The following is a 25,940-nucleotide window of genomic DNA, read 5'->3' as shown; positions in this document are numbered from 1 at the left end:
ACTACGACACAGTCAAGTAATTCAGTACAAGCAGATACCATGAAAGCAGCTTCAAAGAACCAAAGCATCCTAGTTTCAGAGCCAACTTAGTATTCTGTCCAACTCCAGTGCAACAGCGAGGGGAAGAAACCATTCCAGTCTCTACATATGTAGAATTCCAGTAGAGGTTGGGCAGTCTAGGCAGTCTGACCAAGCTGGAAAAAGGAAACAAGTTTTTAAAATGTCCTTTACTAAGAAAGAAAGTTGGCTCTCGGTGGAAAGAGAAGCGCTAGTGATACACGTGGATGGGCTTGCTCAGTGTCTCTTCCATGTATGTGAAAAGCTAGACTCCTTCCTGCTGAGAGCAAGCCACACTGGATGTGAAGGTGGCAGGGCTAGTCCTGCTCCTTTGCACACTCATGTGTTTTCAACTAGCTCCTGCATGGGCCATTAGATCTTCCAAAGCCTTGCGTTGGTCATTGTTATTTAATAATAAGACCTCCTTAATGTCTTGTACTTCAAAGCCCATTTCTTTAAATTGGCTCATTAGTTGGAGAAGTTCTGTGATCATAGACAGTCCATTATTTGCAAGAGAAAAGATCAGTGCTTGGTGGAGGTTTAGCACAGAGCCAGTCTTCAGGGACTGGGCACCCCATGGGGTGGATTCCTCCTCCCCAAGTACATCCTGGCTCTCTCTAACTGGAGATGGAACAGCAGAGCTATGGGTGCAACAGCCCACAGAGCCTCACCTTCAGTCTGCTGTGTCTGCGGTCCTGCATTTCCAAAATCCTCTTCAGCAAGGGCACCAAAGCTCAGTCTATGGGAGTGTGTCTCCCAGTAGGAAATTTATCAGCCTAGATTAACTCAGACTGATTGATGTCACCCTGCTCCCCCATCTAGCAGCTACTGCTGCATCTGAATTTTTTTAAAGTTACTTTGACTTTGGGTAGAGTAGCCCTTGCTATCAACTGGCTCTTCAGATCTAGGGCAAACTTGGGAGATTAGCACAGACCCTACTGGACACACTGTGTACAATACTACCAACATCAACTACAAATCTTCCCTGAGCTTTCAAAAAAATAAAGTAACAAGTGAATCAGCCACTCAGACTTATGAACCCTGTGCCATTTACAGAGCCTCTGTTCCACTTGGGGGGAAACAGGACCAAAAAACTAGAAAAACAGGTTGAAATGGATGATCAGGAGATTAACAGTTTCCAATTTTGGAGTTAAGACAGTAGCAAATGTGTTTCCTGAACTCAGTCACTTCTCCCATCTTCACAGCATAGTTCCTCTGCGAGCTCATCACTAAGCCCAAGAAAGGCAAGAAAGCGTAAATACGTAAGGGGTGGGGGGTAGGTTGCACCTCTAAAGATTTCATATAATAAATTGGCACACAACAGGCTGGGAAACTTTAAGAGATCCTGCTGTCCTCTGCCCTGGCTACCTGCTCCTGCCTCTGTACTTTTGGTGCTGGTAGAACAGACAGACAGTGAACCAGACCCCAAAAACATTTTCCAGCTTCTTCCAGAAAGAGCACTAACCTAATTGAGCAGTCAGACAGATGTCATAGAATCATTTAAATTGGAAAAGACCTTTGAGATCATCAAGTCCAACCATTAACCCAGGACTGCCAAGTTCATCACTAAACCATGTCCCCAAGCACTGCATCTACCCGCTTTCTTTAATACCTCCAGGGATGGTGGTTCCACACCCCCAACCACCCTTGGCAGCCTGTTCAAATGCTTCACTACCCTTTCAGTGAAGAAATATTTCCTAATACCTGATCTAAACTTCCCCTGGAGCAACTTGAGGCCATTTCTTCTTCTCCCAATTAACAAGCAACAGAAGAGACCAACCCCCACCTGCCTACAACCTCCTTTCAGGTAGCTAGAGAGAGCAATAAGGTCTCCCCTGAGCCTCCTCTTCTCCAGGCTAAACAGCCCCAGTTCCCTCAGCTGCTCCTCATAAAACTTGTGCTCCAGATCCTTCACCAGCTTCACTGCCCTTCTCTGGACATGCTGCAGCACCTCAATGTCCCTCCTGAAGCGAGGGGCCCAAAAGTGAACACAGTATTCAAGGTACGGCCTCACCAGTACCAAGTATAGGGGGACGATCGCTTCCCTAGTCCTGCTGGCCATGCTATTTCTGATACAGGCCAGGATGCTGTTGGCCTTCCTGGCCACCTGGGCACACTGCCGGCTCATGTTCAGCCGGCTGTCGACCAACACCCCAAGGTCCTTTTCCAGCAGGCAGCTTTCCAGCCACTCTTCCCCAAACACGTGTTTGTACAAGGAAGAAAATTCACAGCCAGGGCAGGCTGGCAGGATTTGAAAGATAATTTGCTGCTTCTGAAATTAACCATCTCTGTACCAAGCACCTCACCCACAATAGAACTCTGGGTTCAAAACATTACAACCAGAATAAGCAGGATCTTTAAAAAATCCTGTCCCCATAAAAATGCATGCAAGTGAGAGCGATAAAACAATGCAGAAGAATTCTAATGCTTTAAAACATATTCACTTTATTACCGCAAGGATGTCCTTCAGCAGTCAGTTTTGGAAACAAGACAGCATTATCATGAAAGTCAAAATTACAGCAGCCAGAGGAACTTCTGCTGGAATTCCCCATCACAGCACATTCTCTCTATTCCTTAGTACATCGCACCCTCACCTTCTCCTCTGAGCACTGGTGCATCTCCAAAGCTGCTTCAACAAGAAGTGGATCAAAGCCCTTCTCACAAAGCCGTCCATGTGCAAACAGGTAATCCAAAACCTATGTGGAACGAAGAAAAGAAACTAAGTTTGCAGAGTGGCATTCGCAGCATATAGTTGAATACCATCTCTGTACACGCAGAGGGGCTGAGGTGTGACTCCACCCTGGACTTTACCAGGGACGGAGATAAAGTCCTTCCTAGTAGAGTTGAGATGCTTTTTATGCAAGAGCTTGTTCAGAGAAAACAGACAAGCCTTTCTGTCCTCCTGTGCTTTCCCATCAGCTCTGCACATCATCTTCCACTCTAGTCAAAGCAGTCTCAGAAGCCTATCCTTAGCCTTCCATGCCTGATCACAAGGCAGAAGTTTAACTGTTCTTTTTATACTACAAGTTTTCAAAATGGAACTGTAGGTCCAGCAGTCAGCTTTTAGCTTCCTCAGACAGCTGCAAAAACTGATGCAAAAGGCTGACTGCTTTCAGATTAAGATCAACTCAGCATACTGGTGAGTGAGCTGCAAATCCCAGTTCACACACCCAGAAATTGCTGCCAAATTTCTTATCTGTTCTCAGCTTTGAGAGGTACAGGGAAAGGTCAGATAGGTAATGCTAGGTACACGAAAGAACACAGCCTACAAATACAGCAGGATTTAAAACCACCCTCTTAAGGGACATTTTTTCCACTCGATACTACAGTTCAGTGCACAGCTTAAACTGCTCTCAATGTGTATGTAGTGGGCAAGCAGATCAGCTCTACAAGCAGAAGTCACTGGGACACTCCTCTGCAACAGGCACAGTCCCACCAGGCAATGCTCTGTGCAGTACACAGCCTGCCTAGAGCCAGCATCGAAAGTTTGGCCACACTTTCCCTGCTTTAGAATGTTTGAAGCACATACAAGAACCAGAGCCATGCTTCACCCTGCAGCGCTTTATGCTATGTGACCTCGTTTTAGTAAGCATTTGAGGCAACACAAAGCAGGAAGCACCACAACCAGAAAGTCAGTCAGTGGTGCCTTGTGATAGCCTTTTGGGGCTGTCATAAGCCCAAAGGGGCCAATCTCACTCTACAAGGAGAGACATCAACATCTTCACCCGTGCACAGAACAATGGAAGTTGACTTTTTTTTGTCACACAGCACTAAGCATGGTGTAGAGCCACACTAAGCTTCCTTCAGATGGTTTTGCAGCTCCTGGGAAGGCCCAGTACCTCTCCCAGCTTAACATAGAGCTAAGGGCCCATCCCAAGCTCAGCACAGCTCTAACCCAGCACCCACAGGTATGGCCGACTCAAGCAGTCTCTCATCAGAAACATATGCAGACACTCTTTGGTTTTAGGAGCCTTTACTGCCAGGTGGCAACTTCTCTAGCAGTTATAATCTCACAGCAGCTACAGGCTGCAACCCCTTGCTAAAATAAAAGTATTCCCCCCCATCCATTTTGCAAACCCAAGGTTGTTTCTTAGCAGAATCAGCATCCAGTCAAGGGTTTGCACAAGCTCTTACCTGGTCTATGTTCTGTCCCTTCTTCATGGCTTTCAGAACATTCTCAGGCGAGTACCCCATGTTGACAACCATCTCTACGCACTGCTTCTCACTAGCAGAGAGGACCTGCTGTAGTTCAGAAGCAGGGCCACCCGACCACTTTGTGCAGCTAGGGTTATTGGGCACTTTAGACACTGGGAAATTTTGATGCGTTACCTAAAGGGGAAAACCCAGAGGCTGAGGTGATGATCATCTTCTGCATCCCCCACATCCTGTTTCTGGCTAGTGCAGAACCAGGATATCCCATGCAATTAATCCAAGAGGCTTTCTAGACTGCCCTTGGAAAGCTACTCACTGTTAGGACGAAACCAAGCAGTGCACGTAGTCTGAACTCCCACCATACTCTTTTTACCCTCAAAACAACAATCAACATCCCAGACTCTTCGCAATACACCCTCTCTTACTGGTGGATGAAAACCTTTCAATAACAAACCTTATGATATAGTCAAACCCTGTACCTCAGGGGAAGCATGGAGATTGCTTCCTTCACCCAAAGTTTACTCGTCACCTATGATTTTCTGTACTCAGAGGAACACTACTTCTGGAGATTTTCAGAAACATGATCCAGTACAAGTGTTGTCGATTTGTTAAAGAGTTGAGATCAATTGATTTTATTGGTTTGATTATCTGATTTTATAGAGTTATTTTATAGAATAGAAATATAGGAGGATAAGAAATATTTTTAATGAAACTTATAGTTTCACAGTAAAAGCTGCTATGAGATCTTCTGTACGTCCTGTATCAAGGCTAGAAGAAGGGCCTGGAACTATTGTTAAAACATAGGTAATAACTCTAGGGTTGAAAGGTTCCTTTGTATTTAACCAGTCTTCTGTATAAAGAAAGTATATTGAGATGTCAGAATGTAGGATTAATGGGATCTGGGGAGAGTCGACTGGAACAGCTTGTAGGTGCCTGCCAAGAAACCGTGAACTTTAGTAAAAGGTAATTCCGGCAGGGGGAGATCGCGACCACCGACTCATATACCACCTACCCAAATCGTACCCCAGACCCATTTCTGGACCTTTCTAAGCTTTACTGCGCAGAATCGGATATAGAAGGAGAGTATGTAAATGATTTACGGGAAATGTTATGATTATGCATGAATAATTAATGAATATGTATGAATAAGTTCTATATATGGAATCTGTTTTTAGGACCTGGCGTGCGTTGATCGCGAGAGGACTCACTCACGCACCCGGCCGTTAATAAAGAAGTGTCTGCTTATCTACATCACATTGGTGTCGATAAGTTCTTCATTCCGAGATTTCGGTAACAGTTTTGGCGACCCAGGTGGGACCTCGCTGAAGGAGACCGGAGGAGTCGGGGACCTGATCGGTTCCAGCCGGCACCGAGGATTTCTCGGGGATACCCATCGATCCCCGATCCGTAAGGCTCTTCGCGACGTTCCCTGGATATTTGGTAAGACACTTCTTTTTTTCTAATTGTAGTAAGTGGGTGAGAGTCCCACTAAAGTAAGTAAGTAAGTGCAGTAGAGAAAGTGGGGGGGAGTCCCACTATAATAAGTGTATGGTAAGGAGTGGGTTGGAGTCCCACTGAGTAAGTCTACCTGTCAGACGCAGTGAAAGACCTGCGCAGGGTAGGACTAGGAGTCTGCCTGTCAGACGCGGCGAAAGCTGCGCAGGGTTGGACTAAAAGGATCCTTGTGTAAGTGGAAGCCTAGGCGTCTGCCCGTAAGACATAAGCGAAAGCTATTGCAGGGTTGGACAAAAGTGGAAACAAGAGAAACTATATGCTATAGTGTTCTCTAAGGTAGTGCCTCTAACAAAAAGTTAGAAGAAGTTTTTGTGTTTGTGGTTTTGTGTTTGTGTATTAAGAAGAAAATTAAGAGGTATAATATTGTGTTATATGTTTGTTTAAAGTAACTGTTAGAAAGTGTGAGTGTGGCTGTAAGGGCGAGACGTGCAATTGAGCACGAAAGCGAGTGTGGAGTGTGGATCCGCGGATCGGAGTGACAGAGTCGAATAATTGTGTATTGTACGGTGAGAGATTATATCATGGCATCTAAGTTAACTCGGTTGTTTAAAAGTAAAAGCATGGGTAATCTTGCTGTAAATGACAAAATCCTGAAAAATTCTTTGTTGGGATGTTTATTGACACATTGGGGAAATTTACAGGATGATCTGCAAAAGAGTCAGATGATTGAGTATTGTAATAATTTGAGTATTGCAATAATTGGTGGCCTTTGTATATATTGGATGATCAGGAAAAGTGGCCCATGAAGGGGACACTGAATTATAACACTATTCTGCAGTTAATGCTGTATTGTAAAAGAGAAGGGAAATGGAATAAAATGCCAGATGTGGATTTGTTTTTTTATTTAAGACAAAGAAAGGATTGGCAGGATGAATGTAAGCTAACTATTAGAGATAATTTGGTAATGGCTATAACTTTTGATAATAAGAAAGTGGAAAAAAAAAATGTTGTTTAAATTGTGAGGTTGGGAGTGGATATAGGAGCGACATTTTTTTAAAAATACCTGTAAAGGAAAAACTGGAACAAAAACAGGCCACTTCTGTAAGCCCTGGATTTGAAATTTGGAAATAAGATAATTACACATGAATTTTTGTATGTACCAGAATGTCTGATACCCTTTTTAGGAAGAGATTTGTTGTCTAAATTAAATGCACAGATTGTTTTTGACGAAGGAGAACTTTTCTTGAAAATACCTGAGTCAAAAACGGGAGAAATCTTGATGATACAAGAAAAGGTAAAGGAACAAGAAATTCCACCGGAGGTGGATTTGGCAGTGATCCCTACTGTATGGGAGACAGATATTCCTGGCAAATCGAAACTAGCAGAACCGGTTAAAAGAGATTTGAAGGAGGGCGCAGGAACAGTGAGAATTAAACAATATCCAATCAAACCGGAAGTGAGACAGGAATTGAAGAAATTGATTGATAAATTTTTGGAGTATAAAATTTTGGAAGAATGTGAATCTGAGTATAATACTCCTATTTTACCAGTCAGAAAACCTTCGGGTGAATATAGACTGGTATAAGACTTGAGAGCAGTAAATCAAATAGTTAAGGATATTTATCCTGTAGTAGCAAACCCTTATACACTGTTAACAGCATTAAGGGACACTTATCAGTGGTTTACAGTGCTTGATTTAAAAGATGCTTTTTTTTTGTATACCTTTGGAAAAGGGAAGCAGAAAACTGTTTGCTTTTGAATGGGAAAATCCTCAAACCGGGCGAAAGATGCAGTTGACATGGACTAGATTACCCCAAGGATTTAAAACAGTCCAACTATTTTTGGAAATCAATTAGCTAAGGAATTTGAAACCTGGAAACAGGACAAACCAAGACCTGGACATTTATTATTATAATATGTGGATGACATATTGATTGCTGCAGAAGAAAGACTTACCTGTATACAGGTGACTATTGATCTCTTGAATTTCCTGGGACTAAATGGATACAAAGTATCCAGGAAGAAATCCCAGATAGCCTGCCAGACTGTGATATATCTGGGCTTTGAGATTTCAAAAGGACAACGGCAATTAGGAAAAGATCGCACAGAAGCTATTTGTGGTATACCTGAGCCGAGAAATATTCATGAACTCAGAGCATTTTTGGGAATGACTGGGTGGTGTCGCCTTTGGATTATGAACTATGAGCTAATAGCTAAACCACTGTATGAGGCCCAAAAAAAAAAAAAAAAATTCTCCCTTTGTATGGGGCCCACAACAACAAAAGGCTTTTGTAGGATTGAAATGTGCCTTAATGTCTGCACCTGCTTTGGGACTGCCGGATCTAACCAAAGATTTCCAGTTGTTTGTTCATGAAAGGCAACACCTGGCACTGGGAGTACTAACCCAGAAGATGGGAAGCTGGAAACGACCAGTCGGATACTTCTCTAAACAACTGGACACAGTGAGTAGAGGGTGGCCAAACTGCCTTCGAGCAGTGACAGCAACAGTGATGCTCATACAAGAAGCTCGGAAATTGACTTTGGGAAGAACAATAACAGTCTATGTCCCACACATGGTGATAACTGTCCTAGAACAGAAGGGGGGACATTGGCTGTCTCCCAGCCGAATGATGAAGTACCAGGTGGTATTGACTGAACAAGATGATGTGATTCTAAAGACAACTAACCTGGTAAATCCTGCAGTGTTTTTAAGTTCCATACAGGAAAAAGGATGACTGGAACATGACTGCTTGGCTACTATCGAGTATGTTTATTCCAGTCGTGAAGATCTGAAAGATGTGCCGTTGGAGAGACCAGATTGGGAATTGTATACTGATGGAAGCAGCTTTATGGAACAAGGAGTCCGATACGCCGGATATGCGGTAACAACAGAGACTACAGCTATAGAAGCAGGAACATTGGCAGGTACCACATCAGCCCAAAAGGCAGAACTCATCGCTTTAATTGGAGCCTTAGAACTAAGCAAGGACAAGAGAGTAATTATCTGGACTGATTCTGAATATGCCTTTGGGGTAGTGCATGTCCATGGAGCTTTGTGGAAAGAGAGAGGGTTATTGTCCTCTCAAGGATCAAACATTAAGCATCAAACAGAAATTTTACAATTATTGCAAGCAGTTCAAAAACCAGATCAAGTAGCAATCATGCACTGTAAAGCACATCAGATTGGAAATATAAAAATAATAATTGGAAATAATTTAGCTGATAAAACAGCAAAGAAAGTAGCAAAGAGACAAATATCGCAAATGGCAATAATTCCTTCTAAAACAGTAACCCTTCCTAGGGAAAAACAGAGATATTCAGAGGAAGATGACAAATTGGGTCAGTTATTAAGTGCTAAGAAAAACTTAGCTGGATGGTGGAAAACTCTTAATGGACAGGTAGTAATTCCCCCTCTTTTAATGAGAGAGATAATTCAAGTAAAACACCAAGAATGTCATTGGGGGGCAGAAGCTTTAGTAACATCTTTACGAAAACAAGTGGTATCAGTTAAAATGTTGGGAATAGCTAAAGTGGTAACTGCAAAGTGTGAGGTATGTTTGAAAAATAATCCAATGATTAAGAAAAAGGTTCAAATGGGTAGACTGAAATCTGGTGTAGAACATGGAGATTATTGGCAAGTAGATTTTTCAGAATTACCCAGACAAAATGGGTACCGGTACATTCTGGTAGGGGTTGATACTTTTACAGGATGGCCAGAAGCCCTTCCCTGTCGCACTACACAAGCAAAAGAAGTGGTTATTACAGGAAATAATTCCGAGATTTGGAGTTCCTATTGGAATTTCTTCTGACAGAGGTCCACACTTTGTGGCTGAAGTAGTACAAAGTGTTAGCAAAGTATTAGGTATTAATTGGGATTTACATTCATCTTGGAGGCCACAATCTAGTGGGAAAGTGGAGAGGATGAATCAAACTTTGAAATGATAAATAAGTAAAATTTGTCAAGAAACCAGTCTAAAGTGGCCTCAGGCACTTTCATTGGCATTATTATGAATCAGGGTACAGCCAAAGAGTGGAACCTCAGTCAGTCCTTATGAATTGTTATATGGAAAACCATATGAGTCTCTAGAACCAAATCTAAACATATATGTAAAAGGAAAACAAGATGTGTATAACTATTTGCTTTTTTAAAGGAAAATTTTGGCTGTGATTTGGAGTGTAGTAATTTAGAATAGACCTTTATCCCTGAAAAATTTAGTGCATGATTTTCAACTAGGAGACTATGTCTATGTGAAGACTTGGACCTCTGAACCTTTGCAGTAGCACTGGAGAGGACCTTTCCAGATACTGCTAACCACTTTTACAGCTATCAAAATTGCAGAATCGGATGCTTGGATATATTATACTTGAGTGAAGAAAGCACCTATTCCATGGAAGATTATCAACCGTGACCCAAAGACTTTAAAATTGACTTTGAAACATGTCTAATTTTTTATATCAGGTTATGATTGGTTTTTGGATTTTTTTTGGTTGGTAATGTTGGTGGGATCATGGGCTGGCTTGGTGGACAGGAACAAAAGACAAATAGAAACAGAACAAGTGATTGACATTTTTAAACAAATGGCAAAGGAAAATTTGTTGGTAGGATTGACTAAAGAATTTGTCAATTTATAAAATGTCATGCAGATCACTGCTTGTTTGCCAATACCGAGGGCAGTAGGTGAATCTATTCCATGGAGAATTTTAACTATGAATTTGACTAACCTGGAACATAAATATGAAACCAATTATTGTGAACAGAGGCCAGTGACTCAATGGTATGAGCAAGTGAAAGTCACTAAAAAAACAGTGGAAAACTCCAGGTAGTCTGACGGATTGTGAAAAATTGTTAAATCATGTTTTTACCAAAATAGGGAGATTTAAGACTGTGGGATGGTGTTCTTATGATGAACAACTTAAAACCAATGTGAGCAGAAGTATCATGAAATGAAAGTGTAATAAAACTGGCCAAGGTACCCAATTAGTAGAACAACGGGACTCTATATGGTCTATGTCCATATTTTCCCATTTTTAGTATATGGCAATAAATTTTTAGTGTTTTATCTAGGATGGAAAGGTTTTTTTTTTTAGTATTACCCTGGGTAGATAATAGGTTAACTATATCGGGAGAGAAGGAAAATAAAGTAGTGCCATGGTGGAAATGTGAAAAAGTGTATGACTGCAGTAATGCAGACTTAGTAATCCAAAGAATTCCTCCGTTGGCCGCTGCTTTGAAATATGGTTGTTTTTGTTGAGGTCTTAAGAACACTCTCAATTTAACCAGCACTTTTACAGTCAGAAGAGGAACTTTGTTTAGTTGTAAAAAATCTACTATTCGAAGTCCTGGACATTTAATTTGGGCATTGAGTGATGGAACCTGGACAACTCATTTACCATTAGATGGTAAGGTGAAACAAATTACCTTAGGCATGTCAACATTGTGTCCGATTTGGAAGAAATCACCATTTAGAGGATCCCTAGAAAATTTAGAACTAAAACGAACAAAGAGATCCGAGACAAATGATGATAATTGGAATGAACCCTCTACAGGAGTGAAAATTGGTTGGGCACTTGAATCACTTTTAAATCCTATAGCATCATATAGGAACAGAGCATGGCTTTATAAGTTAACTGGTCAAGTGGAAAAATTAGCAAACGTTACTAAAAAGGGGTTTAAGGAATTGAACATGCAATTACAAGCGACTTCCAGAATGACTTTACAAAATAGAATGGCACTAGATATGCTCCTACTTAAAGAACATGGAGTGTGTGGATATCTCAAGGATAAACTGGACCATTGTTGTATCCACATTCCAAATGTCACTCAGGATGTGGAACATGATCTAGACCTACTGGGAAAAATTGAAAAAGAAACTGAAACTATTTAAAAGGATATGTCAGAAGATTGGCTTGGAAAAATTTTTAATAAATTAGGATGGAACTTGAGCTCTTGGATATAATCCATAATCAAAACTGTTTTTGTTATTGATTGTCTTTTTGATGATCATGTTAGTATATGTATGTTTGAAAAAACAGTTTATCAATAGGATTGCTGTCAATCGTATGATTATGAGAAAAGTGCCTACTAGTCCACCAAGATACAGCCCACCACCACCAAAATATGTTGAAACAAATGACATGTAAATAGTGTGAAAGTATTGAAATAATGATTTTCAACACTTTCAAAGGGGGGAAATGTTGTCGATTTGTTAAAAGAGTTGAGATCAATTGATTTTATTGGTTTGATTATCTGATTTTATAGAGTTATTTTATAGAATAGAAATATAGGAGGATAAGAAATATTTTTAATGAAACTTATAGTTGCACAGTAAAAGCTGCTATGAGATCTTCTGTACGTCCTGTATCAAGGCTAGAAGAAGGGCCTGGAACTATTGTTAAAACATAGGTAATAACTCTAGGGTTGAAAGGTTCCTTTGTATCTAACTAGTCTTCTGTATAAAGAAAGTATATTGAGATGTCAGAATGTAGGATTAATGGGAACTGGGGAGAGTCGACTGGAACAGCTTGTAGGTGCCTGCCAAGAAACCGTGAACTTTAGTAAAAGGTAATTCCGGCAGGGGGAGATCGCGACCACCGACTCATATACCACCTACCCAAATCGTACCCCAGACCCATTTCTAGACCTTTCTAAGCTTTACTGCGCAGAATCGGATATAGGAGGAGAGTATGTAAATGATTTACGGGAAATGTTATGATTATGCATGAATAATTAATGAATATGTATGAATAAGTTCTATATATGGTGTCTGATTTTGAGACCTGGCGTGCGTTGATCGCGAGAGGACTCGCTCACGCACCCGGCCGTCAATAAAGAAGTGTCTGCTTATCTACATCACATTGGTGTCGATAAGTTCTTCATTCCGAGATTTCGGTAACACAAGCACACAGGTATTTGGGAACTTACCACAGGGATTTCTCTTTCCTTGTAGTCTAGGTGTACCTGTTGGACAATACACAAATAAGATTACTATAAACATTATGCACCAGTGAGTAGAATTTGCTACAGCTGGGGGAAAATAAGGGTTTTATGGGAAAGATCTGGGAATAAGACTACCATACTAAGGAGACTTGGTCTGATCAGGCTTCTACATGTGAGATGCACACATTACAATTGTGTGTAGTTCTAGAATAGCCATCATAGGGATTATTTCTTCTCTCAACACTCTACAAAAACAGATTATACTCTAAGAAGGATGTGTCCCCCCTCATGATAATTGTAAACTTGTTTATTCTGTGACTACTATATGTTCATACAGCTCAGCTTAACACGCTGGCTCCTGTTCAGGTCATCCCAGTGTTACACTGTCTGAATGACAGTGATAATTTTAAAGTCATTGCCTATAGACTTCCCTTTATTTTTTTTGACCATGAGAAGGGATAAGAGAAATAGATAACCCTTTTCTACTCTCAAAGCACTGCATTTCATACGCCATGAGCAATGTGGCACACTGGCTAAAAAGAGCACATGATTTTTCTACCAACAGCTGGTCCCATTCCCAGTATACCAACAAGGCTAGGTAACATTCCCTGCTGTACACCTGCCCCATTTTTGCAGAACCAGGCTGCCAGAGGGCAGAACCAATCCACCACTTTATACTACTTTGCCCAAGATAACAGGAGTGCAGAGTCAGAACTTTGCCCCATCAAATCTGCACATTTCAGTTCATCTGATTAAAAACCTTCTTGTATTTTAAATCAAATTAGAAAAGACTACAAGAAATTACACTGTGGACCAAGAGCCTCTGTTTATTGCCTTTCCTTAATACCTTTTAAGGCAAACAGATTGCTTGAAAGCTTGTCCACTTTTCAGAAAGGCCTTCTTTGGGCCCAAACTAAAAAAACCCACCCAAACAAACAAAAAACTAACCCCCACAACAACAAAACACCACAACCCACAAAGTCCCCCAACCAACACCCACACACACACACCCAAAACCCCTACAAAACACCACCATAAAAAAAACCCACCACCACAAACAACAAAAACCTGTTTATAGAAAAATAAAAAAAGAATATATATTAGCATTTTGGCAAGTTCCATCTATTGGGGGAGGGGAGAGAAGAAAAAAGAAAAAAAAAAAAAAGGCTTTGTTCTGCATTTCTCCTTATTTTCATCTCCAGGGTAAGAATTTCTCTTCTAGGAGACAAAGCCCAAGAAATCACGTTCCATCTGATAGACTAGTTTACCCAAGAACCTCTCCTCATGGTAGTAGAGGGGTTCAAAGCTCTCCACACAGACCCTTCCTCCAGGCACTTTTGCCAGAGCAAAAAGCACTAGAATATGGGATACACTGAAACAAGGGTCTGGAGTAGCCCTGAAATCAGCTGGTTAGCAAACTGAAGGATGATGCAGCCAAGAAATCCAAAAACTGCTTCTGACACCAGAGATTCAAGAGTCTGGGGAAACCAACTCCTCCTCAATCTACATAAGAGTTTAACAACCTGTGCTTGTGGTCAGTGACTTCCAGAGGGAAACACCTAAAGAAATTGCAGGGGACAAAGCCAGGACTGGTCAACTCAGCAGTCGTGTTCCCTTATATCTCAAACTTGTATTTTAGTACCCTTCAAGAAGCAGACATGCAGTGCTTTCAGTATGTGCTTGCACACTGTGCCTACTTTTAGGGACTTCATACAGAGGCCAGGAACCCTGCCTGCAGCTGGTGTGCCCACACACATCATACTACTGAATAGCCCACCAGGAGTATCCCATCCTCCAGTAACCAGAAATTTTTCTAAATAAAATGCATCATACTAATCAGGTCTCTGACCAGTTTTGTTTAATTCCAACCTGTTGTCTTCACTAGTCATTTCTCTACCAATGCTGCAAAAAGCAAACCAGTGAGCTTCAAAAACAATACTCGGAGGGGACCACCCAAGACAGAATCTGTGGAGCCTCAGAGAAATCACAAGTTTATTTCCATCCAAAAAACCCTAGATCATATTCACTGGTAAAGCATAAACTCCAGTAGTCACTCCAAATCCAAAGTTACATTTTCTAGTTTTGTGAGGAAAAAAAAGTATATATAAGATTGCTGTGGAATACACTAGGACATATGATTGTCCTGAGGCTTTCTAAAAAGGACAGGCTTATTCTTGTGTAACCTTGAAGAAAAGGGACACATGAACCTTCTGCTCCCAGCCACAGAGATAACTATGACTTCCTTCTATCATTTCCATACTCTGAATATGTTACATTTACTTCAATTGCTTGCAGCTCAGCTGTCATTTTTCAGCCACTGGGACCATATTGTGGAAATATGAAACAAGTATATTCTGAAGTCTTGGAATTGAAACAGAAAGAACTAGTTCTGCCAGCATACCTGTTTCTTGGTTTGCTGCTTCCAAAGAAGAATAGTTTCAAATTATGATCTTTATTACTTCTCCTAGTAAGACTATTTTTTGTTTATCAGTTTGTATCTTTTCTTACAGCATTTTCAAGACGACACCTTCCCCTCTTGGCCTCTAATAAGTTTTAGTCCCACATAGATATTTGAATAATTAGAATGAAAATTTGACCATCCGAATGCCCATCTATCTAGTTGTAAGTGATCTTTCAGGTTAATCCCTAGAGATGTCACATGTCATACTTTGAGGTTTCACCTCTGAGCTACATACAACCATACAATCACCTCTCAAACCTGTGATCTGCAGCAGTGCGCAGCTGCTCAACACATTGCTGCTTCTGCCAAAGTTTACTGTATTAAATTTGCTCTAGTGATCAATAAACAGCTGTTCTGCTGTGCTCTGACAAATACAGTATTCTGGCAACTAGTGTATCTCACAATTAACAATGCATTTACCTAAGCCTGAAAAGGAGAGAAAGAACAACAGGAGAGAAGCAGTGTCACTTGTATCACACAAAAACCTACAGTATGCCAGTAAGGCCACAGAACCACTGCTTATATTGGACAGAAGCAGCCAGATTCTAGAGCCAGCTAGAGGATTTGACTATACAATTTCTACTAGGCTTCATAAGTATTGGTGTCCAGACCTTAGTTTCTTGGGGGGGGGGGGGGGGGGGGGGGAGAAGAAGTCTGCAAGCTTACTCAAATCTCTACTTTTCTTTACAAAGAGACAAAAACAACAGATGGTGTGAAGTTAAGTGTCCCCAAAGTAATTTTAGAACTTGCTACAAGTTTGGGGAAATTAAGCGTCAAACCCCTGCCTCAGAGTTTTACAACAATCAACTGTAACATTAGTGATCTGAGATGATCCTAAAGACTGTTTTTGGTATCCACAAAACAATCCTTCCACACTCCTTTACAAGGAAGAGAGTAAATACCAGATTTCAGATCACCATTATTCTCATCCTTTTAAAGGCTAGATTTTAAAAGGATATCAGGAAGAAAAACACATACACAGACAATTCTTTCACTGCAGGTCAACTGCAAGTGCTTTTTTCTTCCCTGAACGACAGCACATACTTGTAGGCTTTTCAAGGAATAGAAGGAATAAGATAAAAACAAATTTCCCCTTATTTCCAGCAAGCCAAGAAACAAACCTAGCAGAGATTTAACTCAAAACCTAAGAGCGGTTCAGAATCTGATAGACCTCAGTTGGATAAGACAGAATGCAGGACTGTACAAAGACATCTCATACACTTAGTTCAAAGGTGTGCAACTATGAACAAGAGCTGAGAAGCTGAAAGAAAAGTCACCAGAATTAGTCTAAAAATATCAGATTTAGGGAAAACCTGCAGAGTAATAACCTGAAGTTCAAAACTGCCAGCATGAAGACCCATTTGACTGATCAGTTTGCCATGTAAATGAAGAGAAACTACCACACATGATCTCTGCACCACTCCCATTAAATGAACCTAAAACCACATGACATTTTAGAAGCATCATTTGCCTCTGCACCTCCACATCTCCCCAGCAACCCTGATTCTAATCTACTGCGTGTTTTACCGTAGTCACTGTGCTTTGAGATGATTCTTCTTCTGTACAAACTGTTGACACAGCCAGGGAAGGCAGCCTGGATGAAGAGGGTAATGTTGATTTGTCTATGTCGCTGTCCTCATTTAGAGCGGAAAGACCAACCATATGGTGTCCATTCAGTTCACTCACTTTACTCTGAGCACAAGTCTGCAAAGAGCTGAGGAAAGTGCCATTGTGGAGACAGGTAGTACTGTGGAAAGCACTTGTGAGCTTTGATGATTTCTGATCACTCTCATCGGAGTCAAGTTTAGGAAAGGACAGGGATTTGATATTACTCACTGAAGCAATAGGGGACAGGGATACTTTGGAAGACAAAGACATCTTTTCACAGTTTCCCAACTGCGGTAAAGTGATAAAGCCATTGGGTTTGTGAAGGGGCTTGAAGTCCAACGTGGCCCTTTCTATGGATGCCAGAACTTCCTCATCTTGCAACACAGACCCAGACCCTCCTTTGGGCAAAGTATTATCTAACAGCTGGGCAACAACTGGCCTGGTAGTACCAACATGAATTTCAAGAATATTTTTTAATTCCTCTTTATCATTGATAGTTTTTAATTCCAGTTTGTCAAATGGATCTTCTTCACATTCAAAATCAGCCAGGTTGAAGTCTGCTTTTGGACAAGGTGGACTGAGAGCCTTTTGCTTCACAGCACTGCTGTTGGCTGGCGTGGGAGTAAGAATATTATTGTGCTGCAGGCTAGCGAGGATGGGGTTAATAGGAGGAGGCGCGGCCTCAGGGCAAGGTACCTCTGAAAGCCCCATTTTGTTGCTAACCTCTGAAGCTGCTTTTGAGTTCACTAGTGCTTCTTCTGCCTTATGTTCAGCTTCTCTCTGGGCAGCTTCAGTTTTGTTGATATCTTCAGCCCACTCAATTGTTTGCTTTTCCAGCGAGAAGTCATACTGACCAAGGATGAAAGGGAAAGGAGAAGAGAGGAAAAAAAATATAATGAACATAGCCACTACTTTTAACAGCAACATAACAGAATAAGAGCTACATGAATTACCACGGACAGGCATCAATTTTTTCCCCAGCATCTCTTATAACCTACTGACTAGCAAAGCTAGAAAACACCAAAAATAGTTCATTTTGCTTCTAGCAGCAAAACCTGTCTATAGTCTGCATTAGAATATCATATTTTGCCTCCTTCCTACATTTAGTTTTGCTTTAGAGCTACTGATCATCCCAAGATAAGTTTCACAGCCCTCCCACCCTCTTCCCCCAAGACAACAGATGTAGCAAGGGAAAGTCTAATGCATTACTAGATGGACAATCATACCCCAATTTGGCAACACTGAACTACGCCCTGTCCACAAGCTATTCAAGACTATAACAGGGTATTTTTGCATCCAAAGACCAATACAGTATTAGTCAGTTCCCCCTAAAACATTCCTAAGGGACTTGATATTAGAGTTCTACACTCACTAGTTTAAGAGGTATCGCTATTCTTACCCCAGTGCCAGTGGCTCACCAGCCAAAGGGCTGCACCAAAGATGACAACTATCTGTAGTAGTAGATTTTGCTGCAGTTACTGGCATGACAGAATCCCACAAGCTTTTCTCATTTAACATCAGCTCCTTCAGGGCCAGGTTAGCACAGGAAGGCATTTGTAAGCTACTTGCTACCAGTTTACTGGCTACCATAGTGGTCTGGTTGAGAGGACAAAATTCTGAACAAACTAAATCACTTAAATCTTTAATATCTCATGAAGAATGAACAGCTTCAAATGTTCTTTAAAGAGCCACAAAACATTCAGAGAACACAGCCTACAAGTTAAGTCCAGGGTATAACCTACCTGTGACTTAAGTTATAAGACATCCTTGCCAGGATAATAACATATAACCAAACAGGAGTGCTCTTCTTACAGGACTGCTAGGTCATACAAATTCCTAGCTCTAAAGAGCAACAAGCCAGCAAGGCTTGCTCAGCCTCTACTAGGCTTTTTTGGGACTTGCTATATGTTGTATTGCATCCCATCCTATAGCAGGCTCCAGTGAGATCCTGGAGACCTGTTGTCTCAACCACAACAGTTTTCCCTTACCTTAGCTCTAAGACTTCAAGAGGTGTGATATACAACTTATCAGCAAGTTAACTTTGAAAAACAAGTCACTGGCAGAAGTGCTAGGCACTATTCATTACACATTATTTGCTACCCGAGCAGAGCTATTGCAGTTTTTGTGTTTGTATGTATATGGTTATATACACAGATGAAAATTGATCAAAGCTGTATTTTTTTTTTTTATTAAAAAAAAGGGAGGTATTTATATACAAATATATGGCTTTGGGCAAATTTGCTTCCCTGTACTTTTTTTTTTTTTTGAAATAGCTCTTGCTACAGCTGTAAAGTCATCAAATTACACTTCAAGATGCATAGTCTACATAGTCACATTATATTATGCAAGGTGTTGCAGTCCAATCGGGTATGCTATACTTGAGCCTCAGCTTGACAGGAAAATGGAGACTTAGCACAATGAAGCCAGCAATAGGACATTAGAGTCTCCTTTGGTTCTCCCACACCAGCTTAACTGGGTAGAAATATGTGTATTAGGATGATCAGGTAATTGTTTAATGGTTATAATGAAAAAGCTGTGATGTAGGGTAATTGAGATATTCAGCTCTCCAGCAGATGAGTTGCAGGAAAGGGGGGGAAAAACACAGAACCATCTACTGCAATCAGTTACATTTGGAGATTAGATTTTTAGATTTTCAACATTTCTGCTAGAACAATTAATTTTATGCTACTAAGAATTAATGGTAGGAGACATGCTCCTTAAAGGTCTGGAAGCCATCCATACCAAGCTATAACCTGTTTGCCCTACAGCAACTGCACAGAAAACAAGAACTGGAAATTGTTTTCTTGATCTCACTATTGTGAGAACCCATAAAATATGATCATAGAAACACTTGTTATCCTCAAACAAGATTCTGCAAGTATGCCATAGCATAGATGTATCAGTTCTTATTTTTCCTCTTAAAAATACTACTCAAATTTAGTCAGTGTAACATTTAGACCTATAACTATTTGTAATAGCTTAACTCAGCAGGCACTTAAACACCACACAGCCGCTTGCTCGCTTCTCCTCCCCCGCAGTGGGATGGGGGAGAGAATCAGGGAAAAAAGTAAAATTCATTGTTTGAGATAAAGACAGTTTAATGGGACAAAAGAAGAAGGGAAAACAGTAATAGTGACAACAGAATTAGAATATACAAGTGATGCACAATGCAATTGCTCACCCAGCCAGTTTTCCCCCCAGTTTATATACTGAGCATGATGTCATATGGTATGGAATATCCTTTTGGCCAATTGGGGTCAGCTGTGCTGGCTGCGTCCCCTCCTAGAATTTTTGTACAGCCTATCATATTTTTATCTTTCTATACATTCCAACAGACATTCTGCAATTACTTCCTTGCATATGAAATAACACTACAAGACCAACAAGACTAACATTTGAATACACCTGCAAACTGTGACTACTTGCAATTTACAGCACCACATGTTGGAGGCCAGGGTGAGGGGAAAAGAGAGCACAAAGGCAAAATACATCACTTACCTGTGCTTCTCTAATGAGCTGAAAAGAATCAGGCAGGCAGAAACCAATGGGTAATCCAACCTTCGCTGGGGTTTTGAATTTGTCTCCTATCTTAAATGGGACATCATCAAGATAACTCAAAGGCCCTAAGATCAAAAGCAGAAATTGTATCAAAAAGACTTAATGAGTTTAATGCATTCAATTAACTCACATTTCTTTATTTGAGAGCTATTTTATCTCTGCTGCCCCAACTACACCAGGTGACTCAATACAAAGGAAGTTTCTTGATCAGAAACATGTTGAATGTGTTTGGACTTCATTGCTTCAATTTTAGTGGGTTCTCTGTTTGCTTTGGGTTTTTTAATAATGTTCTAGCTCATAACTATTTAAAAAAATCCACCAACCAAACCCAGACACACACAACAATCAAACAGATTTTGAAGTCAATATACCCAACATTTTAGCTTCCCTTGTGACAAGACTATGCCTATGCAACAGTTGGAAGTTGAAGCTCTCCTGAACACTCTGTTATGTCTCTATAACATGAGGCCATTTTTGTCATATCCAAAACAGGCTTTAAAATAACCCAGCTTTAGAGCAGCTAAGAAAAACTAAACCACAGTTTTTTATATACATGTAGGAAGTAAAATTTGGACGCAAGTGGTCACAAGGGCAAAATGACCTTAAGTCTAGACACTCCACTTTAACCAACACACAGTGAAATAGCTCAAGATTACTTGGCATAGCAATTCTGATTTTTGAAACAAGGTAGTTTAACTTAATCAGCTGTCTGATTTGTGATCACTCCAGATGAGAGGCCTCGGACTTATTTCATGGTCCTCTATCTGTCTTTTATATCTATCATTTACACGTGGTATTTAAAAAGTTTTAGGACAAAACCTTCTTCAAACATCTTGCAAACTCATGAGGCAGAATCACTTATAGTTTGGCTTCTTGAAGATGGTTGAGCTCTAGGTTTGTTTTCCTTGAGCTGCTGTGAAGCATTAGAAAACACACAATATAAATTGCACTGCTTCTCAATTAACTGAAAGGGGTTTCTTGGATCACTGGTCTAAGCTTTTGGAATTAGAGGCAAGGTTTCTAGCTGTGTATAACAATTTGAAGCATTCCTCTGGCACTCATTTGTAACTGCGTGTTGCAGATCCAAAGAGATATCAGTGGCAATATTAAGATGGCATTCAGCGACCAACCTTCCTCAGTGAGCAGTGACTTGCCATTTTTATCTGACCCATGCTTTTTTACTCAGATGACAGTTAAGTACTGTTTGTGTTCCTTCACTATTGACTTGTCTACAAGGCAGTCACAGGCTCCAACAAAAGGATGAGCAGCTTCCAAAAACAGGAACATCCTATTAATTTGGAGTTAAATGTTTATGTGCCATCATCATTTGAGCTCTCATACCATGCACCACACTGGCTGGTCCCAGAGTCCTGTTAGGACACAGGTGGCATTTCCTCCAGCTTTTAAACCATCAGGCTGAATAACCTACATCCCACCTGCACCACCAAGATACAAAAGCACTCCAGGCAACATATAACAACATTTTCATTGATCCTTACTGAGAAGCACACATTCAAGCATTACACAGCACAGCATCCAGATGGCACCTCACTGGCCACCAACACCACTATTTGCAACATGGCATCCAAATAGTATTTGAGCTGGCAATTTGAGAACCTGGATATACCAAAGTGTTTGCTTACATAGAAATAGCAACTGTGGCAGCCCTTGCACTGAGTATGGTAAATCATGGACAGGTCAGACAACCAGATCTCTTGACTGCTCAGAGGCCAGCATGACTACTGCTACTATGCTCTGCTTAGTCCTACTTTAAGCTCTAAGCAAGATGATCCAAGCAAAGCAGGATTATCTCTCTGCACCAATATCACAGCCCAGATTGCTCTGTGTGCAAATACTTGTCTTATTAGACCTATTGATGCAGCAAGTGGCAGACATCTCCCCTTACACAAGCCTTCTTGTTTTCCTGAAATAGGTACTAGCCACAGAAGGTATAAGCACACATTGTGATATTTACATAATGACACTCTTTGTTTTGGTACAGTAAGAAACTCAAATACACCTAGACTAGATGGGCTGCCCTGACAGCTACCAGTTTAACCTCAGCAGCTAGGCTAAGAAATAAAAACTTTCTAGTTTCTTTCCAGGTATACCAATTTGTTAGTAACAACCACTGCTATAACCTAATCTTGAATACAACTGCTACAAAACCCACAAACACGTTAAGAAACACCATCAAAACACTTGATGTGAAGTCTTTCTGAAGCAAAACATTGATGCACATGGTATTCACTTTGTTCCAGCCTAATCAGAACAGTACTAGTCTAGTGAAGTTAAAATCTGATCCAGGAAGCCAAGAATCCTTTTATTTTTGTAAACCGATGACCCTTTTGCCTGAACACACCGATGGGTAAGGATGCAAATTGTTTTAAATGGCAAATTCTAAAGCAATAAGCAAAACCTACATATAGGAAGTTTTATGCAAGCCACTGTTTCAATAGTCACATGTTCAAGTGAAGCAATTAAAGGGTTTTTTTTAAACTTATTTAATATGGCTGTTAGCCACTTCATCCTTTTAGCAGTTAAAAGCATATTGTAGAAGTTCTGAAAATAGCCCTGGTAAAAGCGTACCTCTGACTGATCTCCGAGACTATAGGATATTCCTGGCCCAAGGTTCTACTACGAGAGTAAGTTTTCTCTACACTTTAGAATAACGTAGAAATCACCGGCCAACTCCTAGAAGTGTGCAGTTTAGTAGCAAAATGGAAATGTTTCAGATAAACCAGTTACGAATGGGGAACAGGTTTTGTGGTCACACAAACTTCACTTATGTAGTTTTCAGAAATTTGAGTTAAAAGCTTTCAAGTTGTATAGCAACAGTGACGATACAACATCAATATTAACATACTGCACTTGGTATAACCCACACCTTTTGCACAACAGGTGAGAGCTACATTTCTAGATGCCACTAATTACTACAACTTAAGCTTGAACTTCCAGTTATCCAAATGACAGGAGAGCATTTGAAGTTACATGCTTAGGCATAGTTGCAGGTATATGCTAAGACAGGAAGAGTTCCTTCCCTCTCCATCCATACCTTACAATCCCATCTTTATCTCCATCTATACATGGTCCCAAGCAACTTGCTCTTGCAGGCTCTGCTTGAGCAGGGGGGTTTGGACACAACGATCTCCAGAGGTCCCTTCCAATCTCAACCATTCTGTGATTCAACAACAGTCCTATAGCCTCCAATAAGCAGCTCAACGATAAGTACAAGAGATGCATCAACTATGTTGACCAATTTCATCAGCCTGCCAGAGACACCGAGCTGAAGGTAGTTGTTGGGCTAGATGCTTTACAGTAAAGCCAAAATTCACTTGGTAGGATTAATTCTTAACAACCCTGGAGAAAACTGAAAAAAAATTGCCCTGCTGATTTCTTACATAGTAAGTCAAGGCAGTTGCTCTGCTACTCCTGAAACAGTACTGTGACAGTGTTGCTGGTATCATTAGGAACAGAGGGTATGCAAAGTGATAGACAAGTTAACCAGCCAGCTTACAGCACCATTTGTTTTGATTTTGTTATTTTGAAGCCAGGAACATGTTCCACTACACCATACTGTTTTGAGAAATATTTAAGACAGGTTGAATTCTGGATCTGAGCAGTGCCTTTGCTAGTCTGGTTTAAGAAGCAGAAGAGAAATAAAAACAGACTCAGAAGACAAGCAGTTCAGAGCGTTCATAGATAGAAGAAAATAACTGCTAGAGAACTGGCAGCTATCTAATAAAGAAATTGTCTTGCAGCAGGATTACTGGGCCACAGCAAATGACACCATCTAAAAATTAAGTTTTAATAGGCCATTTTTATTAGTCCTTATTCATGTATTTAAGGGAGGCGTTTCTTATTCTGTATTTCAGCTTTACACTTGCAAGACTGAATAAAAATCTCAAGGAAAAAAAAAAAGGGAGCTCCCCAGGATACTCTTATCTGAAAGATTATCCAGGAAGATCAAGACTGAGTTTCTAAAAGCAGAATTTTCTATAGCATGAAAAAAAAAAAAAAAAAAAAATCACATTAGAAATTTCACATGAACCTCCTAGTACTGCCTTGAATGATTACTGTTTTGAAGAAGCTACATTACATACAACAAACTGAACTTTAACATTCCACAGAAATAATAATCCTCAGAAATTACACCCCATTTTCTAGAATGATGGGCACATATACAGGCAAATAATTTTTATGATACTAATCATCTGCATGACACTACACGTCTCAAATGTAGAAGTTATTCTCTTCTTCATTCTCCTGCTGAAGTAATTAGCCCAATTTAGGAAAAAAATTCACTGCTGAGCAAAAAGCAAGTATAGCTCAATGATATATTAAAAGCTTCACTTTCAATCCACCTTCTCGCATGACTTCCATAGAAGGGAGCTACTACTGATCTAGTGTCCACTTGAGCAAACATCAGATCAATATCACAACTGCAGTTCAACTTTGATTTTGAAGGGGAAGGCAGGGGAAGGGGAAGGTATTATTCTGCCATGAAGGAGTGGGGAACAGTTGCAGACTGAATTTCAGTTTAACTATAGAATAGGCACAGCATCAGCAAGCAACTATGCAATAAGGAAGCTAAGGCACTTTGTTCTTAACAAAAAACTACTCAGAGGCAAAACATTAGTCTCTATGGACTGTCTGGGCTGGAACATTAGTCAGCAACAACAGTAGAATTCATCCTATTGAAGAGGCAGGGATGTCAAATATCACTTACCATGAGAGTCAGATCCCAACTTCTTAGAAGCCATTTAGAACCTGAAACACATTTTAAAACAGCTTTAACAACTTTATACATGTAGCACAGCATAAGTCTATTGAAGTACTGAAGCCTGAGCAACAGGCTCCGAGCCAAAGTTGACCTCTAAGATGAGCCTGCCAACCAAATGTTATAAATATATATTTAGTATTCAATCATTAGGAAAATATGTATGATCATTAGTGAAATGTATAGCTTAAACAGAATATAATCGTTAGCAAAAAATATAGCACATGCTTCCTTGTTTAGAGGCAGGTAGTCAAGGCTATGAAACCAGATATGTGGCTTTGTTTACAAATCGGTGGTTAAAATCAAGTAGATAAGGAAGACTCCCTTGGTTCCTCCCTAAGCCCTGGCCAGGCTTTGGTGGGATCGAAGAGGAGAGTGAAACCAGATGTTTCTGTATTTGAAATTAGGTGAGCTTGTTTATTCAACAGTATAAAAGCTGGACCCTCTTACAGTGGCTTTGGAGACCTCACCTATGAGCAGATGCACTGTGGACCTCCCAATTGCCAGGAAAGGCTCTCCAAATCCTCACTGTAATTGGGGCTCCCCAGCAACTGTGGATCTGGATGATAGTAAAGTATAAGGCAACTGGTGATGTATCTTTCTTAACCACTATAGTCTGTCATATGTAGTAGTGATTAGATACAGCAAGAATAAAACAAGACAAGGTAATGTATTATTTCACTTACTATTCTATTGCTTTAGATGTAAGCAAAGATAAACACACTTTTTTAACTAGGGGTCAGCACAAAGGACACAGACACCATCTACTGGCAAAACACCTATGCACTTCTACAGCAACTTATCTCTAGATTACAGGACACATTGCAGACACTTGCTGTTTATTCTGTTCCCAAGATAGATAAGCAACCTTATTTTATAGTTCTGAGAATTGACTGAGCAGACAAATAGACTGTCAGACTCTGGTCTAATTT

General features: G+C 40.4%; 1 protein-coding gene across 1 annotated transcript in view; it reads right to left on the bottom strand.

Annotated features, from left to right (window-relative positions):
• Nucleotides 1–202: 202 nt before the first annotated feature.
• Nucleotides 203–25,940, bottom strand: part of LOC121080428 (ubiquitin-associated protein 1-like) — a 40,641-nt gene continuing 14,903 nt past the window's right edge. Inside the window, exons 2-7 of the mRNA XM_040578447.1 lie at nucleotides 24,958–24,998; nucleotides 20,169–20,293; nucleotides 16,590–17,519; nucleotides 4,192–4,386; nucleotides 2,627–2,753; nucleotides 203–723 (exon numbers count right to left, since the gene is read on the bottom strand). Coding sequence (XP_040434381.1) covers nucleotides 407–723; nucleotides 2,627–2,753; nucleotides 4,192–4,386; nucleotides 16,590–17,519; nucleotides 20,169–20,293; nucleotides 24,958–24,991 — 1,728 coding nt within the window. The 5' untranslated portion in view covers nucleotides 24,992–24,998 and the 3' untranslated portion in view covers nucleotides 203–406. The remainder of the gene's footprint in view (nucleotides 724–2,626; nucleotides 2,754–4,191; nucleotides 4,387–16,589; nucleotides 17,520–20,168; nucleotides 20,294–24,957; nucleotides 24,999–25,940) is intronic.

Source organism: Falco naumanni, chromosome W (genome assembly GCF_017639655.2).
Source record: "Falco naumanni isolate bFalNau1 chromosome W, bFalNau1.pat, whole genome shotgun sequence".
In the NCBI taxonomy this organism is placed as follows: domain Eukaryota; kingdom Metazoa; phylum Chordata; class Aves; order Falconiformes; family Falconidae; genus Falco; species Falco naumanni.
This window is presented reverse-complemented; position numbering and strand designations above follow the sequence as displayed.